Raw genomic sequence first — 18,747 nt, forward strand, 5'->3', positions numbered from 1 at the left:
ATTTACACATCAGTTCTGTTGTTGCATCAAATGAAAACAATGCTGCTCAAACAATAGAATCCTTTGAAGTTGGACCTTCCCTTTAAGAAGTTATGTGTGTAACACACCTTTACATAAAGCAAAGTTCATTAGCAACACTTTTTCATTGGCTGATTTTATGTTAATTAACGATTGTTTTGCATTGTTGTTTACTTTGAATTTTGGACATGTGTACACAACATAATGTAATGGGGCGGCAGTATGAAAGCGGTAGTTTGTTGAAAAAGGAGTGTGGAGCTTGTAAATCCAAATAGTGTAAATCTATCATATCATCTTAAACTGGGTAGCCACTACAGATTTTTCAGATGATTATTGGACCAAATACCCATAAACCGACTGCTTGGCCCGATATCGCAGTAGTGCGAACACACTATGACCGATAGACGTTGCAAAGCAGCGAGCGCCGGAGCATTTGGTTGGTCTGTAAAATTAATAATCTCGTTCCAACTGATCCTGCGGTGTGTACGCATTCACAATCACAATCTCCATAGAGTTTACAGAGTCATGATCTTTTCAGCCGATGCTGACAATGACCATGTCCTAGTGAATAAATGTAGAGAGTGCTGTAGATGGAATAAGAACACAGTCTATCCAAAATAAGTATTTATCAGCCAAAAAAAACATTTATCCTCCACATTTTAAAACAGAAATCATTTTACTAACACTTCTCAGTTCTCATGACCTATACGATGATGGACATAACTGTGCGGGCACTTCTGCTGATCACTGCACCCCAATGATACCACATACAGCTGTGCCCCAGAGGATTGCAGTCTTACAGACTGATTGAATGACAAGAGCCACCCACGTGACCCCAGCGCCAGTGATCTCACACAGGGAATGATGAGCAGAGCACGTAGTAGATAGCCCGGCTGCCTGGTAACAGAAACAAAGAGAACGTGTGTGCTCTAATAGGGGCGGTCTCTGTCGTCTGATTGGCAGCTTGAAAATTCGGTTATCTGGTTTATCCCGCCCCTCTGGTGACGTCACCTGTTAACCGCTTTGTGGACGACTCAAAACGCCGTGAGAGCTGCAGGACGCGCATCACTTCGGCACCTGAATCGGTTAACTGTAATGTGAGGACGTGATAGGAGCTCCCTGACCCTGCGTCTATTGGTCGGACGAGGTACCGGTCCTAGCCGGCTGTCCTATAGTGAGTAGGTCCCCTCAGGTGACGCGCCTGTTGGTGGCAGTGAGGGGGTGTGTGTGGATGGTTGTTGTTGGTAGCCGGGGAAGAGCGATGGAGCCGGGCAGAGCTGTGCAGGACGGCAGGGATAACCTCTCCGGTTACCGGCGGGATCACCAGAGCACAGCGGCAGTGCCGGTGCCTTCCGTGCGGGACATGAAGCTGGAGCAGGAGAAGCTGTCGGGGGTGGTGAAGAGCATACATCGGAGCCTGCGGAGGAAGTATCTGGAAGGTAAGGCTCGGGGCAGGCCTCTCCATGGGGGAGTCCCAGTCACATGAGCCGCTCTCCGCTGGTGACTGTGTGTCCTCCGATCTGCATGTGTTTGTGCTGGAGTGTCTCATCCGGGCACTCACTAGCTTTCTTCTGGGTAGTCTCAGCATAACTCCGTAGCAGAGTCCCTGGTTCCAAGTTGCCCCACTGCCTTTATGCTGCTGATGTCCGTTGTTTTACCAGCCCTTCCAGCAGTAATCTTGTTACTGGTGGTTTTCACACTAACTAGCCCACAAAGCGTATACTGGCTTATTTCACCATAAAGCATAATGCAGTTGGTTTCAATAATTGATCTAACTCATAAGCTTTATATTGGAATGTGAGGTTTTATGTTGTAAGTACTGTCATTGTCTAAGGTTAGCTCTCTGTGAGCACTTGTACAGCTTCTTGTTGTGCTGTGAGCTGAGCTTATCAGAAAGTGACCAAACATCAATCTTGTTATCAACTGATCAATCACTACAGGATTGCACTGTCTTTGCTCAGATAGATACTGAAAGCACCTTTGCTCAGGCACAAGGTGCTTTCAGTATCCATTTATCAGTGATTAGCATTGCTCCTTCACAGTGTTGAGGCCTTGGGTTCACTTCCAACCCCTTTGTCGCCCAATGTCCAAAAGTCTTGTGGGTGATTAATTGTGTGTTTGCAGAATTAATCTGTGTGTATGGTAGGGAATTTAGTTTGTAAACACCATTGAGACAGACTGATCGGAGTGATCTGCAAAGTGCTGTGTAATATGTTTGCTCTATATAAATAGACGTTAATAATAACGTGAAGCCTGTATTGTGAATAGTTACAGAAATCCTGATAGTTTATTGAATACATTTCTGAAATATGTTCTCCTTCCATTGAATGCAGCTCCACAGGCAGATTGTTAATCCCACCATCTGACTATGTCCCCTAATGGTTTCCAAGTCCTCTACATGTTTTGGACACTGTTATATGTTTAAGCACGCCTTCTTACTTTGATCCACAATATTTTGCCCGTTCCACAAAATCCAGAAGCGGCAAGATATTTGAAAATCTTAAGACCTGTATTGCTGAATAAAATGTGTTGCTACCTGCAGCAAACTTGCTTGTTGAGTAAACAAAGTTGCTACCTCCAGTTTGGTTAAGGGTGGTAGGTCACATTTATAGATACATCAAAGGTGACTTGCTCCTGACCTTTCCAACACGATTTATTATGAGAAGTACTACATTACTGAAATGATGGGGAAAACCTGTAGCTTCACCACTTAATTTTTGCCATAAAATCTAATTGACTAATTTCCTAAATATAGAGATATCAAAAATCATTGCAGTAGTTTAGGTCTGAAAAAGTAAATACATTTATTTTAGATTTGTTTCACCACGTTCAATTAATTTTAGAGATGCTCAGGCTCGTTTCCCTGAGAACCGAACACACTCGAACTTAGCAGATCCGCATACTTTTGCGCACCCTTGGAATTGAAAACGAGGCAAAACGTCATTGTTATGTCCTCGGATCTTGCGAGCTTTGGATTCTATAAGTCCCGCCCTCCATGGCGATCCAGCATCATTTCAGAGGGACACAGAAGTGGTAGCACAGTTCTTGGCAGTGTCATAGGTAGAAAAGAAAGAGGAGGGGTAGCAGTGTTCTTCAAAGTCTCCAGTGACATTCAGGAGAGCTCCATTGCTAATTGTCATTGCTGAAATAGAAATAATAGGTCTGGCAGGCTTGGTCGTCTAAATCTGCAGTCTTTGTTTGTTTGAAAGTGTATGAAAATAATATTGTGACTTGTGAGGTGGTCAAAATTGACTACAAATGACTTGAAATTTGTGTTATTAAGGTTAATAATAATGTAAGCAAAAATATGTGATTTTAGCAAAAGAAATGGGGATTTTAGAAAAAAATCGGGATCCAAAACACGCAAGGGCGGTTTTACCAAAACACGAAGTTATTCCAGATCCAAAACCAGAACATGGGGGTCAGTGAACATTTCTAATTATAATATATCTAATTATAAAAGCTATTTCTGTTAACTCCAGTCACATACCACATATATTTATATGGGTTGTGTCAAGAATCAATAATGTTATGTATGAGTTATAGCAATCTAAAAATTTGTATATTTTGGGCGCAAATAGAGTAAATTTCCCCTTGTATAATCCGTAAGATATACATCAAATTGAACATGTTCATAGTAAAATAAAGTACAAATGTCTTTCAATTTCCGATAACCTTTAGATGAATGATGTATTCTGCAAGGGACTTTTCCAACGATATCCGTAAACTTTTTTTTATTCCTTTTGCAAGTGCGCTGTCACATGTCAGGGCTATAAGCTAAGGGTAGTTAACCACTCTTAATTAATTCCAGCTGGTAACAGGCATAATAACCATGTTGGTCCAATGCCCACTCCAGCCAAAATGTCTTCTCTGAAGGCATGTGCCTGCACACTTGCAAAAGGAATAAAAAAGTTTACGGATATAGTTGGAAAAGTCCCTTGCAGAATACATCATTCATCTAAAGGTTATCGGAAATTGAAAGATATTTGTACTTTATTTTACTATGGGCATTAATGGATAGTTGAACATGTTAAATTTGATATATATCTTACGGATTATCAAAGGGGAAATTTACTCTACTTGCGCCCAGAATCTACAACTGTTAGATTGCTATTATTGTGGAGGGAGAGTGGTTCAGTGTGATGATTTTTGTACATATAGTTGTTTTGTTTGATCTTATTCCTCTTAATGATAGCTGGAAATTATTATTTTACAGAAATATAACTGAAAAAAAAATATAAAAATATTATTTTCCCTTGGATTTATGTATATTAATTTTGCAAACAACTTACTAAGTATTTCTGTCTTGACCTAAATACTACTTACGTTATTTTGACCCAACTACTTATAAAACGGGACTGCTCAGTAATTATTTTGGAGTGGTGCCTAGAAAATAGTATGGAGACTCTAAGAGTGCCGCGAACTGAAAAAGTTTGGGAACCACTGCCTTAGAGGGAAAGTAATGCTCCATTTGTTAGGTTTGTTTGTTTTATACCCCTCTGTAAAATGGAATTAAAATAACAGCTAACCCATTTTAGGCTTTGAAAACTAACAAGGAGCACTTATTTTGTGTTTGCTTTGCCTGTCTTTCATCCATATGTGCTCAATAAACCTACCCTGACCAATTGTTAATAGAAGTCCTTTGAACTCATGTTATTACCTATATTGCAAATGTTAAGAACAAATTCCTAAATGTGAACAAATTGCATGGTATATGTATGTTTAATGCATATGTAGCTATTTATTTTGCCTTCAACAGGTAAACACAGTATATTTTAAGTATTTTGCTTCCTCTCCCAGTTTCTTCCTATTTTGAAATCCTTCGCCCCCTCTGTTCCATTTTACTTATATGTTGTGATATGTACAGTATAAAGATTTATTTCCAACACAATAAATTATCTTGATTAGGAACAATTGACATTTAAAAAACAAGCACTTTGCCACTATTACATACATGTCCTATTAAACTTGTGGTCAAAATAGTGGGGGTCAAAAAAGGCCAAACCCATTTGCTCTTTCTTTTGGCAAGTTGACTTCTTGGTGGATTTTATTTCATACTCCAATATGTTTATTGAGATAGCAGAAAACTTGCAACAGCATGCACAATTGTGGTTTACAGCCTGTTTTGTTTCATCAGCTCTTTAGTCATCTGAGTTTTTTCCAAAAAAACAGGTCAAAGTTTAAAAACTTTGGGCTCTGAATGAAGTGATTATCACCACACTTAAGAAAACAAGCTGGCTCTGCAAAACGCTGGAAAACTAAATAAATGTTGTGCTGCATAAATTTTTCACACAATAGAGAATTGGTCTGTAACTCCCTTTATCTACCTCAAGATTAAGTTGTCCTCTGTAACAATTTAGACCAAAGATCAGATCATGAATGAGCACAGAACAGCTTTAGGTTGGCCAGTTTTAAATAAAATTTAAAACACAGCCAATCTGATCTGTTAGAGACTGAATCGGCTTGTGCGGGGTAAAAATATGGCAGTATAATTAAACAGTTCTTGTAGAACCTTTTTAAGCTTGGTCACGAGACCAGGTCATAGTTTTGCCTGATTTTGTTTTTTGCTTGTGTTTTTTCTCAATCTGACAGGTCATATTAAGCCTACATTTGTGTTAAAGCATCATGCCACCCAAAACATAAAAACTTATGAAACATCATTTTTCTGCACTGCCCCCAATCTGTCATAGTGGGGGAAGTCAGTCTTGTTATTTTATTTACAAGTTTATTAAGTACAGGTTAGCGGAAAGAAGAGACAGGATGGACTTGACTAAAACATACAGTGAATGCCATATTTGTTGGTGTAAATTTCAGGACTAGCACTGGATACTATTTTACTGAAAAGTAGTTGAGTGAACAACAGTAAAGGAATTTTAAATATCCTTTAGACAAATGTACATTTTTTTGAGGATTAGCCATTAAGGGCAGGGTTGATAGGTCAGTTTATTTTTTGTCTGCATTCTACTAAGTTTCAAAATGAGGTGTTGCGTGTCTTCAGATTTGATTGCTGGTAGAACATATAACAACTTCCCTTTTTTTTTTTTTCTCCCCCCAACGTATTACATAACATTGTGTTTTCTGCTTGATATTGTTGGTCAGGCAGTGCTGAAAATACTATACCCTGTAAACATTAGTCTTGGTGCCCCAGAGGTCCTTTAGTTTATACTGCAGTGTCCTCTCCCGTCTCCCAATTTTCCACTGTCACGACTGCAGCACGACCAGGCCATTCGTCAATGAGCTTCACTTTGTTCTGCCTTGTTTAGTTTATTGATGAGAAGCTTGTGAGCAGGGCCCTCTTACTACTTTGTATGTATGTATTACCCAGTATTATATTATTACTGTTTGTTCCCAATTATAAGCGCTACAGAATCTGCTGGTGCTATATAAATACATGATGATGTTTATTGATGAACTATTCCTTACTTTAAAGCCCTGTGCAAATATACTTTATGAACAGTGGTCAACGTTGGGGTTATATGGTTGTATCCCATACCACAAAGTCTCCTGCGGCTTTCATTGTAAAACTATTAAATTCCATTCACCTAGATTTTTCTGCCACCACTTATACCTTTACAATTTGACCACTGCTTATACAACTGGTGAGTATACCTGCCAAATGTCTGTCTACCTGAGATGTAAACTACCACTCTTTCCATCGGTGACTTAAGCAAGCCTTGTTACGGAGATAATTACACATAATTAGTACAGTAAAACTGTAGGGGAGAGCTCTGTATCTGCATTCTCATCACTGTGGTATTACTATAATACTGTTATAACTATTATCCTAGTGCGATTGGCCATGGCCCCCTCTACAGCTTGCCCTAAACAAGTCACATCATCCTTGCTTATTATCTGTCATTGAGTAGGTACATGAACGGTCAGATGCTCTGCATCGGTGGTAGCTCTGTAGCTGTTGAGGAAAGGTTGTCCAAAAGCTGACAACCCCTTTTTTTCCGTACAGTGCATCTGATGGGATATGCGTCCCAAAATTCTGTCAACCATAGGTGTCTGTGGTCCCTGCTTAATATTAAACTGTCAGTATTTCACTTGGAAGTGATTAGTGATTCCCCTTTCACAAATTGAAGGTGCTGGGATATTGGCATTGTGGAAAGCAGGACAGCGTGTATGTGGTGCACTGACAAAAAATGGAATATGGTCATGTCTGGCATTTCTGACTGTCCCACTTTTAATCCCCCATCATTTTCTTTTAAAAACATTTGCTTGCTTCCTAACAGTCCCATTGAGACAGAGGTATATTCCCTTTACATTGTGGCTGTCTCACCTAAATTGGGGCAGTTGGGAGGTACTCTGACCAGTTATGTTTTTGCTACTTGCTATTTTTGATCCATATCACCTAAAGTTCAGTCACTGTCTGCAATTGGCTGTGGGATTTTATTTTTTTTCTCCAGAGAAGGGCAGTCACCCAAATTTATCACTCAAGAAATTGAAAGTCCTCCTAAAGTACTTAATAACTGATTTATTTATATTGCAATATGCTAATATTGAACATTCAATTGTTCATTTGAACAGTTCCATGAAAATTAGTTTGTAAAATTAGCTTACTATCTATTGTTTTGCTTATTCATTTGAGACCATCTGTGTTGGTTACTTGGCAGCCATTTTAATATTATCCATGCATCATTGAATTCATTATTCATTTACAAAACAGTCTGCATCATGATACCAGACGGCATTTTCCTCTTTGAAACATTTCTATCTACTGCATTCTAGCGCACTACTATATTCTATGATGCAAATGTATGAACCCCTTTGTCTACAATACAAAGGTAACTGATCCTAACACCATTTTTAATGGAAATTCATAATCTTGACATAATTCAACATCGATAATTATTATTAGTTTTTATTTATAGGGTGCCACCAAGTATCCATAGCACCATACAAGGACAAACAATGGCACAGTACAAGTAACAGTAAGCACTATAACTCAGGGAGCTCAAAGCACAGCTAGAGAGAGGGTATGGGATAGTCAGTACAGGCTGGTAACTTGAGCCCAAGAGGGTAGGCGCAGATGACAGGTTAAGAGGAACAGAGAGGAACAGAGAGAAGTGAGAGGAGTCGGAGGGCAGAAGGTCCAAGAGGAGGTGGGCTGAGTAGCTGGAGAGAGAAGTTAATAGTGGTGGAAACAGGAGGCAGGAGAACCCTGCTCAAAGGATCATACAATCTAAAGGGAGGGGAAGACAGACGGAGACACAAAGGGGAGACGGAGTCGAGGAGGGGGGGGAGAAGGGATGACAGGTAGAGGTAGCCGACAGGTGGGTGGTTAGGCAGGTGACTGCAAGGCTTTTAAGAAAAGGTGGGTTTTTAATGTTCGTTTGAAAGAGGACAGATATGGGGATGTTCTGAGGGAGCTTGTTCCAATGAAGGGGGGCGGCGCGGGAGAAGTCTTGGATACGTGCGTGCGATAAGTATTTATCTAAACATCCTGAAAGCTTTTCTTTACATTATCATTATTCAGATGTTGCTCCCTGTTCATTGTATAGATCTCCCTAGCACCTTCCTCTAGACCAGTCACTTTCAGGCTAGCTAATAAGTTCTCCTTATTACAGGCTTTGCTGTATTTTAAAGTGTACAAGTCCCTTTGCACATGTAGGTTTAGTGTGAAGTTTGTTGGTGAGCATTCATACAGGTGTAATAGCGCAGTACACACACAGTTGATGAAAGGCATGGGGCCATCTCTGTTTCTCAAATAGACAACTTTATTACTTTTTTTTGTTAATGTACAAGTGAAGACAATGGTTCATGCAGATGATCACAAGAGCTTACACTCGCTTGCAACTCTCTGATTCTCAACCTCTCACCTCTGCAGTCTTTCTGTATGTTTCTGTTTCCCTTACTTTCTCTAGACATCCGTCTCTCTCTCTCTGCCAGCTGTCACTGTTTGGTATCTTAAGATCAGATTTGATTCACACCACTGCTAGTGCTCTGTGTGTGGACACTACTCAAGTTTCTCATGGGTCAGATTTACTATACTCTGCACTGGTCTCTTACATCGAGCTCTCATTTCTTGCATTTCTCTGGCTCTTCAGGACATCTCCCACATGCATCCATCGAAAGGGGCCTTACACAGTGTTTGTATGATTTATCATAGTTTTATGTAGTACTTGTATAAAAGGAGTAAAATGTATTTGCGCTGTGTGTGTGTGTGTGTGTGCATGATACTCATGCATTCTAGTCAAATCAAATTTCTGTTTAGGAGATTGTTTTGGCAGTCAGGGCTAAGAACTAAGCTCTGATCTCTTTATATGACAACTGGAATAGGACAAATGCCATGCTATGAAGACTTCCATTTTGCCACAGATTAACAAGAAGACTAGGTATATCAGTGGATTCTAGGTCCAACATGAGTACCAGTGGAAAACGGTTACCACAATGCTGCCAACCAAATATCAATTCAACCAATTCAGAGAACATAATAAATGTAAATGTATGTTTTGTTCAGATATGTTGAATGTCCAGTTATTTGTAGGTGATGTGTCCACTTATGTTATATTTGAAAGCATGAAGTTTATCATGTATTTAACTAATAGAGCTGTATTGTTTTATGCTTTATTCACTTTTTTTTTTTTTTTTTTTTTTTTTTTTTACATGTCTGGATTAAGTTAACCATTTTTTGGGCATATTCATGAGAATTAATGGGTGAACTGCCCATATACGTACAGAAAAGTGTTCCTTTGAGAAACATTTTGTGACATCATAAGGAGCTGCCTTCAGTACATGGACTCTGAATGATCACATGAGCTTAGTGTCCACACTACCAGCTAATTCAAATAATGCCTAAGCCATTTATTACACAGATGGGGAGGGGAACAGGTTTAATGTAAATATTTCTCAACAGTTGTATGTTTTAAGTAAAGTAGATCTATAAATATTTATAGGTGGTTCATATACTTTCCTGGTATATGAATGTTGGGTTTTGTCAGTTTCAGTTGCTGGCTCATCTTGTGCTGATTTCATATTGTCCTGTTTAGTGTGTAGGTGCAGGTTTCAAAAACCAGGCCCTGCATCATTTTATTAGTGTTTTGACCTATAAGTGGATTACATACAGTTTTGGGCATTTAGAGCCCAGTTATCACATTTGTATATTAAGTACACATTTGTATATTAAGTACAAAGTTGCTTAATATACATGTAGGTTCCCTAGGAAAGTATATCACATTGACTGAAGGTGTTTAGTGCTTCTTGCTTGCTACATAATGTTTTCTTTATCAGTGGAGGCAACCTCTGAAATTATGCAACTTTGTCAAGATGGACTATTGACTGGGGTGATTTTTTTATTTTTTTTTATTTTTTTTTTACAAGCATTAGCTAGGTATAAAATAATGGAAATGTTATACGTTCTGATATATGTAAATTCATGAACTAAAGCTGTAGTGGGACTCCTTTTTATTGTACTGTATAATTAAGTAGAGGTGCCATATATTGGCAATTGAAAATATATGAACATGAAACATTTAGGTTATATAGGTCACCGTATTTTTATAACCCTTTCCTTTTGTTTGTTTTTTAGCTGGCGATTTCGATAAAATTTGGAAAGAACATTGTAGAGACGAAGAAAGACTTTGTGAATATGCTGCTGCAATGAAAAACTTAGCGGATAATCACTGGGCAAAAAAGTGCGAAGGAGAAGGTCGAATTGAGTGGTGCCTCGGGTAACTTTCCTTATTGCCAAGTCTCTATTGCAATGTAGTATTTCAATCCTCTGTTCCTTATGTGGTACATTTGCTGCTCTGGGCAAAAGAAACCTTTTAAAGGCTTGCTCATTTAAGTGATTTATTTATTTTTTATTTTATTGTCATTTAGGGGAGGAGTTTTATGGTAGGGGGTTGATTGTTTTTAAGTTACACATTTAGTGTTTTGTTTTTTGTTTTTTTTCTTCCTCCAGCTTGGTTTATGGAAAATTCCCATAAGCAGAATGTTGAACTCAGTCTCAGCATTAAATAAGTATTAATACTACTCTCTTTAGGCAAGGCTGGTAATTCCTAGTGTGTGTCGAGTAAACCAGAACAGCACTCCAGATTAGTGTGTTGTAATACACTGTGTTTCTTTTTTTTTACTAGTCATTGTGCCATAGCTGTTATTCTTCTGCGGTTCAGAAAGTCATTTTTGTATTTATATAATTTTAATCTAAATATGTGTTTGGTTTTCAGTATAGATTCCTTACAAGACACTCGCACCAAAACAAAATGTCCTTTTTATTTTATTTTTAATGGAAAGAAATATTTGTATGTGCATTTAATTATTACAATTTGACTTTTTATTGAATGTGTATCCTTTGGTATATCTCTGCATATTGTAGAGTCTTTTGTTTGTTCGCTGTAGAAGAGTCACGCCTCTGAATAATTGTATTCTCTTATTCACAGTGTTTGCCAAGAATATTTCTTCAATGGGGGAAAGAGGAAAGCCATTGAAAAAGACGCAAGGAGAGCAGTCTTAAAGAATCACCGGCCTCCCAGTTGTGAGCAAGTACTTGTCTCTGGACTTGATATTTCAAATGTCCCCACCCCAAACCAAGAGTACGTATGTCTGTGTATTGTAGCTTTGATCAAGGAAAACTGCCATTTGTCCCATCAATGTATTGTAGGCATACCTCCAAACTGTCCTGATGCTAGCGGAACCATCTGAATTTTAAGGGACAGTCCCACATTGTCAGGACTGCACAAGGCTCTCTGGGGATATATATACCATTCATGATGTCTGAGTGCATGTCCAGTAATATACCTGCAGTAATACTTAATAACCATTAATAAGCCATCAGTAGTAGCAATACCAAACATAGTCAACAATATTCTTCTAAAAGTAGTAATTCCCAATAATGTGAACCATAATAGTCACTATAGGGCATATTCAAGTTGTTGGCGTTTATAGCCAAAATACTCACGGCGCGCGCACTATTACTGTCATTACAGTAATAGTGAGCGTAAATACCGGTATTACGGTACTTTTCTCACTGGATTTCAGCTCGCAGCACAGGGAGCTGCAAGCTGAAATCCAGCTTACTATTACCGTAATACTGGTAATAGTTTTTCCGCCGCGGAATCCGCTGACAATTGAATACCCCCCATTGGGGCATATTCAATTATCGCAGTTTTCCGCTGCGTTAAAGATTTTACCGCTATTACGGTAGTAGCAAGCTGAAATCCAGCGGGAAAACTACCGTAATAACGGTATTTACGCGCACTCTTACCGTAATAACGGTAATAGTGCGCGCACCGCAAGATTTTTGGCTATAACGCCAAGAATTGAATATTCCCTATTGTGTGCAATAACATTAATGTCCATTAATAAGCCTTAAGTAATAGCAGTGCCCAGTAATTTTAGCACAAGTACCAGTAGTGCCCAGTAATATGCCACAAGTAACAGTACACAATCATTTCTGCAGCAGTAGTATCCAATAGACTACAAATTCTAACATTATTGCCCCTTATTGAGCAACGTCCAGTATTAAATACCAAATAATATCAGTGGTGGTATCCAGAAAAATGTACAGCAGTAATTGTAATGTCCAATGTTTCTAATAGTAGTACTACCCAATAATGTGACAGCAGTAAGTCATACACATTAAGAAGACAAGTTATTGTTATATCCAGCGATATGTCACTCGTAGTAGTAGTGCCTATTGCAAAGTCACCAGCTTGACTTATTTTAATAATAGTGCCAAGTATTAAGCTCACTTAGAGCAATGTCTATTAAGCCACCACTATGGATACTTACTGTCTCCTTCTGGCCAGAGGCCTATTAGAAGCTGGTGTCACATCCAATGTCCTGCTAAATAATGTGAAACATTTTAGCAAAGTTGCTGGCTCTCCACCCACCCAGTGTCCGTCTATGGACATCCTGACCAGTGGGTGGGGGGGGGGGGAAGGGTGGAATACTTTTCTACTTCCATAATACCCCTGCCCCAAGTAAATTGAGTAATTTTCTGAAGAAAACAAAGTGGCAAGTCCTGGAGTGAATTGACAAGATTGCCATTATCATGGGCTCCCATCCCCGACTGCAATGGGGCAATTCCGCAATTTTCTTCATAATGCACAGGAAGCTGGGCCATAATGATGCAATGCAGAAGTGGGCGTGTTCCCCACTCTCCCGCGAGTCCAGGGTGTTGCCCCAAAATTTGTGAGTCTCCCAGAAGATCTGGGAGACTATGCATTTTCATGGACTTAGTTACTGGGTTCATTTTGGTTTAGAATTAATTAATGACATTTTATTCATAAAACATGAAGACAACAGAACATACAATCTGTAGAAGCAGAAGTAGTGTTTGTTTGCTGGGGAGGTTGTGTTTTGCCTTTTTATCAAGCACTTTTTTGCTTAAAAAAAAATGTTTATATGTAAAACTTGCAAATCCGTAAATTCTTATCAGATGGTATTTTTACGATCTTATTTTATTTGTTTGTGGTAGTTTCCAAATGTACTATACAAAATTGTAGCCTGATAATTGAACATTATGTAATAAATTTACTGTAATTACATTTTAGACCCCCACACTGTAGTGTGTCAAAGGGGAAAACGTGTACATGCACATATCCCGGTTTTGGCAAATGCCCCAACTGTTGCTGCTTTGTGAAATGGAAAAATCCATTTTAGGAAAACTCCCTTTATTAGTTGAAACAATTCCGTTTTTTGTTTTTTTTACTTCGGAAACATTGCTCAGTTTAACCTCATCTATGTCTTAAATTATCCATGGACACCTGGACTGCCTTTATTACATGTGTAACTTTTTGTGTATTCGGGCATGTAATGTTGTCAGGTGGAGTGTTTAATCAGTGATAAAAGAGAACAATAGGTCTGGGTTAAACAATTAGTATATGCAGATATAACACTATCAACCTTTTCATGTTTAGCCAACAAGGTCATTGTTATACTAGTTCCCTGGATTAGACTCCTAGGCACCTTCTCCACAGGGAGCCAACGGTCCCCATCCACCATGGGGTAGGACACTCGGGATTAAGGCTAATAATTTACGCATTTATCCCAATCTGGCTACTGCCCCTAATCCACCTACCACTAGCTCCACCACCGTAGGAATATTGAAGTGGATATAACCTGTGTTTGGAAGTACTGAGGTGTGTTCAAGAATTGGTAACTAGAAAATATGCTTACATCACATGTTAATGCTGTACCTGAAGAGAATTGCATCTATCTGGTGATTGTATGTCCGAATGTATTGCTGCCTACACAAAAAACTGCGTTTTGGTTGCAACCAAAATCTGCCTACGTGATTTTAAAGAACCCACTAGGAATGGAGCTCTCACACCACCCAACTGCTCTTATTAGTAGTTGCAAAATTTTGTACCCACATGATTCTACCATTTTCACTTGCAAAATCTATGTGCTTTGCATAAAATCATAAGCATTTGTGCAAAAATGGCTGGAGATGGAATATACTCCAGGTGACGCATACTTTGCATAAATTAATTTTTATATATGATCCTTATTGTGTCCAAATATTGGACGTACATGCAGTCTGTGTGGTTGCTGGCGCAAACTGAGAGAAAATGACTTTTTTATTTTTAAAAACAGAAAAATTTGTTTCTCCCAAATATGCTGCATCGTCCTCCTCTTGAAGTGCATCAACAGCATATACTCATGGTTTACAACATCATGAGTGAGTAGTTGCTTGTGCCCTACAGCAGATGCAAATGGTTTGCCTACTAACAGGCATATGTGCGTGTTTCTGCAGGTCTGCATGAGTCGCAGTTGCATGAACATGCCTTTAATGTACTTGGCCACCGTTAATGCTCCTTCATTCCTCTGTCCCCCGTCTCCAGACAGATGGGTGTAAGTGCAGAATTAGTCTGCAATGTTGCATATGCCCGCTCTCTGGGCATACACAAAGCAATTTGACGCAAGTTACGCTATGTAAACAGCTGCCCATTTAACTCTGCATCAGCCCCAATGACTGCAAATGTGCAGCTCCTATGCCAAAAACCTGAGAAGGCTGAGTATTTGGCTTGACATTACAATAGATTGTGTCTCCTAAATTACCCGATCTGAAGAATTGCTGCTGGTCTCTGTCTTTCTCTAGCATATTGTCTGTTTATACAGCAGATTAAAGAAACATTTAGAGTGGTATCAAACGGGCACTTTGAACGCTAGTACTCTTCCACCTAGGAAAGAGCTAGAGTCCATAGTGTTTAATCTCTCCTGTGCTGACATAATACAGTGATCAGTGATGAGAGGACACCCCTCTCGTCACCACTGCATGCTGCTGCTTTAGAGCTTAATTAATAAACGTTCCCCATTCACAGCAATCTGTCAACACAGAAGAAATTTAGTATTACGCTGCACTTGTCTAGCTGGAAAAGCACCAGCGTTTAAAGCTCCCATCTGATGCCATGGTAAGGAAAATTAGCAAAAGGTAGGATAGTGCTATAATAGGTTATGCCATTGTATGGCAAAGTTTGTTGATACAAAGAAATGAATTCTGTGATCCCCAGTATGTCTACACTGCAACTTGGAAATATCTTACAAGAAATAGCAGGAAAAGGATAAAGTAGTGCTGAATCAATGCCACATGCTACTTTTACATCTAAAATTCGCTACATTTTACAGAGCTTAATTTTTGTAAGATTAGCATAAAACCATATTCAAGTCTTCATTTTAACGGAAAATGATCATCTAATTATTTAATGTAATTCATTTTTCCAACAGATTTCATCACCCTGGTAAGATTCGATTACTTGATGTTGGAAGCTGCTATAATCCATTTATGAAGTACGAAGACTTTCTGGCTGTTGGTATTGACATTGTGCCTGCAGTCGAGGTAATCTACCTTCACTATTATGGTTTTATTTATTTATTTTTGTTTCCAATGTGTGTCCATGGACTTTTCACACATGTGAGGAAAAAGCAAAACTTAAAACTAAGGTCTGCCTTACACTTCCCCACCAAAATGTGATCCAGAATATCAGTTAGTAATTTGTGACCTGTCAATTTTACAACATAATTGAAATTCAATTGAATTTCAAACTCCATTTTAAGGTATTCTTAAGTGGTTGAGCATGATAGAGTATTGACTGCAAAGGCCAATCCATGTCTGCAGCACCCCCTCCTCACAGACAGTACACCCATTCTGCTATACAATCACTTGGGCCACTGAAAAACAAGATGCCCTTGTCTGTTATATTTGGTTTATTATATGTTTGCTAAATCCTGGCAGGTGACCTATGGAACACTTGAGAATGGGTTGCACAACCTTCAAAAGCCATATCAGAGGCTGACATGGCATGTTAGGAGGACATGCAATTCAAAGGCTATCATGGCAAGGACAGTTTAACTAGATTTTATTTTGAATTATACTGACTTCTATATACTGAGTATAGATTTACTGTGATGAAAACATGCATCCTCAGCGATTCTCTATCCAGTCTATAGGAATTTGTGAAAAATAAAATCATACTATTTAAACATTTGTTTTTTTTTTTTTTTATATATCAGTCTGCTGTAGTGTATGTGTAACACAACTACCTAAAGCGCAGATGTTAAGTGTCAGTCTTGCAATGCACTGACTGATATTCATTGACAATACGCTGCCTCCACAGGCTGGCCTCTAAGTTCAGTGGTGATGCAGGCTCTTATGTGGGGCCTCCAGCCTTTATGTCCCCTGTGGGCCTTTCATGCCACGGATTACAATGTTTTCGCATACAAGTTTTTTTAATAGACTGCGCCATATTTGTGTCATAATTGCATACCTGCAGCTGCATCCAATTGAAAAGAAGTCCTGCACTAGATGTAATGAAAGATCCGAAGAAAAGGCGTTTTTTTATGATAAGGTTTACAAAAGCCCTACAACATAGATCTACATTCCAGAATTATTGGCTGGCTGTCTCTTTAAATGCATAGTCGTGTTTGATAACTACAAGAAAAAATATAATTGTTTAATTTTTATTTCCTTATTAATTACTGTTTTTTTTGTTTTCTTATAGACTGTGCATAAATGTGATTTCCTTAACCTGCAAATACAAAGGCCACTTCAACTTGCACCTGATGCATTTGATGCTTTCCTGAAGCAGCTGAAAAGCCCCATAGATTACCTACCTGCTGAACTCTTCCATGTAGTAGTCTTCTCTCTCTTCCTTTCTTACTTCCCTTCACGTTATCAGCGATGGATTTGCTGTAAGAAAGCCCATGAACTCCTTGCACTGAATGGCTTGCTGCTCATTATTACCCCAGATTCTTCTCATCAAAATCGGCACGCAATGATGATGAAGAGCTGGAAAATTGCCATTGAATCTCTTGGCTTTAAGCGTATGACTTATTCAAAATTTTCCCATATGCATCTGATGGCATTTAGGAAAACGTCACTGAAAACTACAAGTGATTTGATTACAAGAAACTACCCAGATATGCTTTATATCCCTCAAGATTTCAATTTTGTGGCTGAAGAAGAATATTCCAGCTCTTGTTATGCCAGATCAGAACTGGAAGATGAACAGTTGGCATTCACGTTTTCCGAGCTTCCGGACACTCCTTATGATTCAGACTCTGGGGAAAGCCATACAAGCTCAATGTCTTTCTATGAGTTTGAAGATCCCATTCTCCTTCTGAGCTAAATTAGCTTAGTAGCTTTCTAATGCCTATATGGCTGTTTTGCCCATAGCAAAGCACAGACTTGAATTTAAAAAATTAAACAAAAAAAGTTTACAAAGTTTGTTATTTTTCCTACACTTGTATTTTAGACATTTTTACTGTTGTGCAGAACTGGTTGATGCTTTGTAGCAACTGTTAAACGGTTTGTTTTTTGTTTAGGTTATTTTTTTCCTACACAAGGTACTTACTACACCTGCAGCATGACCTCATTACATGCATAATCTCTACTTGCATGTGATACATCATAATGCTATGAATAGTGTTAATGAGCAAGGAGAACATTCTGTATTTCTATTTAGAAATAGTCTAGTTTGCCTTTTTTTTTTCTTCTGCACCTTGAGTTGAAATAAAACAGATACTTGTTCTACCCTTTTGGGTAATGCTTTTCAATGAATTAACCTTTAATAAACCTGTCGGATTTACAGTTGGGAGCAAGTCCACCTATTGGGTGCAAAGTTTGTACCCAGGGTAAAAAAAAAACATGTTTGCTGCAGGGGGGATTGTGGAAAATATGCACAACTCTAATGAGAGTTCAGAGTTTTCTTTTCCTTTTTTTTTTTTTTTTTCTTTAAACCATTCTAGAAGTGATTGATATTGTTTTGTCTGACAATTATTAGTTATTGGTACCACAATTTAGAAATATTTGAAATCAAGATTTTCATTTGTTTATGCCAGTGTTTAGCTTTGCTAAAATATTGTCTTCCTAATAAAACTATACACTGTATTAAGCAATCATAACCCTGTTTTTATTGGTAATGGTCGTTCTGCAACATTAGAAATAAATTGGTTTCTACTTGTTTTTAGAATTCATTCCTCCTTTTTTCTTGTATTGCTCTACTGTTGTTTCTACTTCTGTGTACATTATAGCACAGGCACATTTGTCATTCAATTGATAGACAAAAGAATTATGAGAACAGTTTTGTATTTAATGTGTCAAGGTTGCATAACTGTTTATGGGAACAACACTATACAAAATCGCACCTCGAATAGTACAAAGATAACATTCATATTTGTTGCCATCTGTCTTTTTGATGTTTGTCACAATGCTAAAGAGGGATGGATTTATGAGATTGGAGAAATATAAATACCGCAATCTAAAGTTACCATTCCATGGGG

The 18,747-nt window shown here is 38.4% G+C and overlaps 1 protein-coding gene across 1 annotated transcript; it reads left to right on the forward strand.

The window, feature by feature from the left end:
- The first annotated feature begins 1,098 nt into the window (after positions 1-1,098).
- On the forward strand, positions 1,099-18,437 carry SAMTOR (S-adenosylmethionine sensor upstream of mTORC1). Its single transcript, XM_075209017.1, has 5 exons — positions 1,099-1,457; positions 10,550-10,691; positions 11,403-11,555; positions 15,694-15,805; positions 16,968-18,437. Exons 1-5 carry the CDS (start codon positions 1,250-1,252, stop codon positions 17,592-17,594), a joined length of 1,242 nt encoding a protein of 413 aa, XP_075065118.1. The 5' UTR covers positions 1,099-1,249; the 3' UTR covers positions 17,595-18,437.
- The last annotated feature ends 310 nt before the right edge of the window (positions 18,438-18,747 follow it).

The sequence above is a fragment of the Mixophyes fleayi genome, chromosome 4 (assembly GCF_038048845.1).
Source record: "Mixophyes fleayi isolate aMixFle1 chromosome 4, aMixFle1.hap1, whole genome shotgun sequence".
Taxonomy (NCBI): Eukaryota; Metazoa; Chordata; class Amphibia; order Anura; family Limnodynastidae; genus Mixophyes; species Mixophyes fleayi.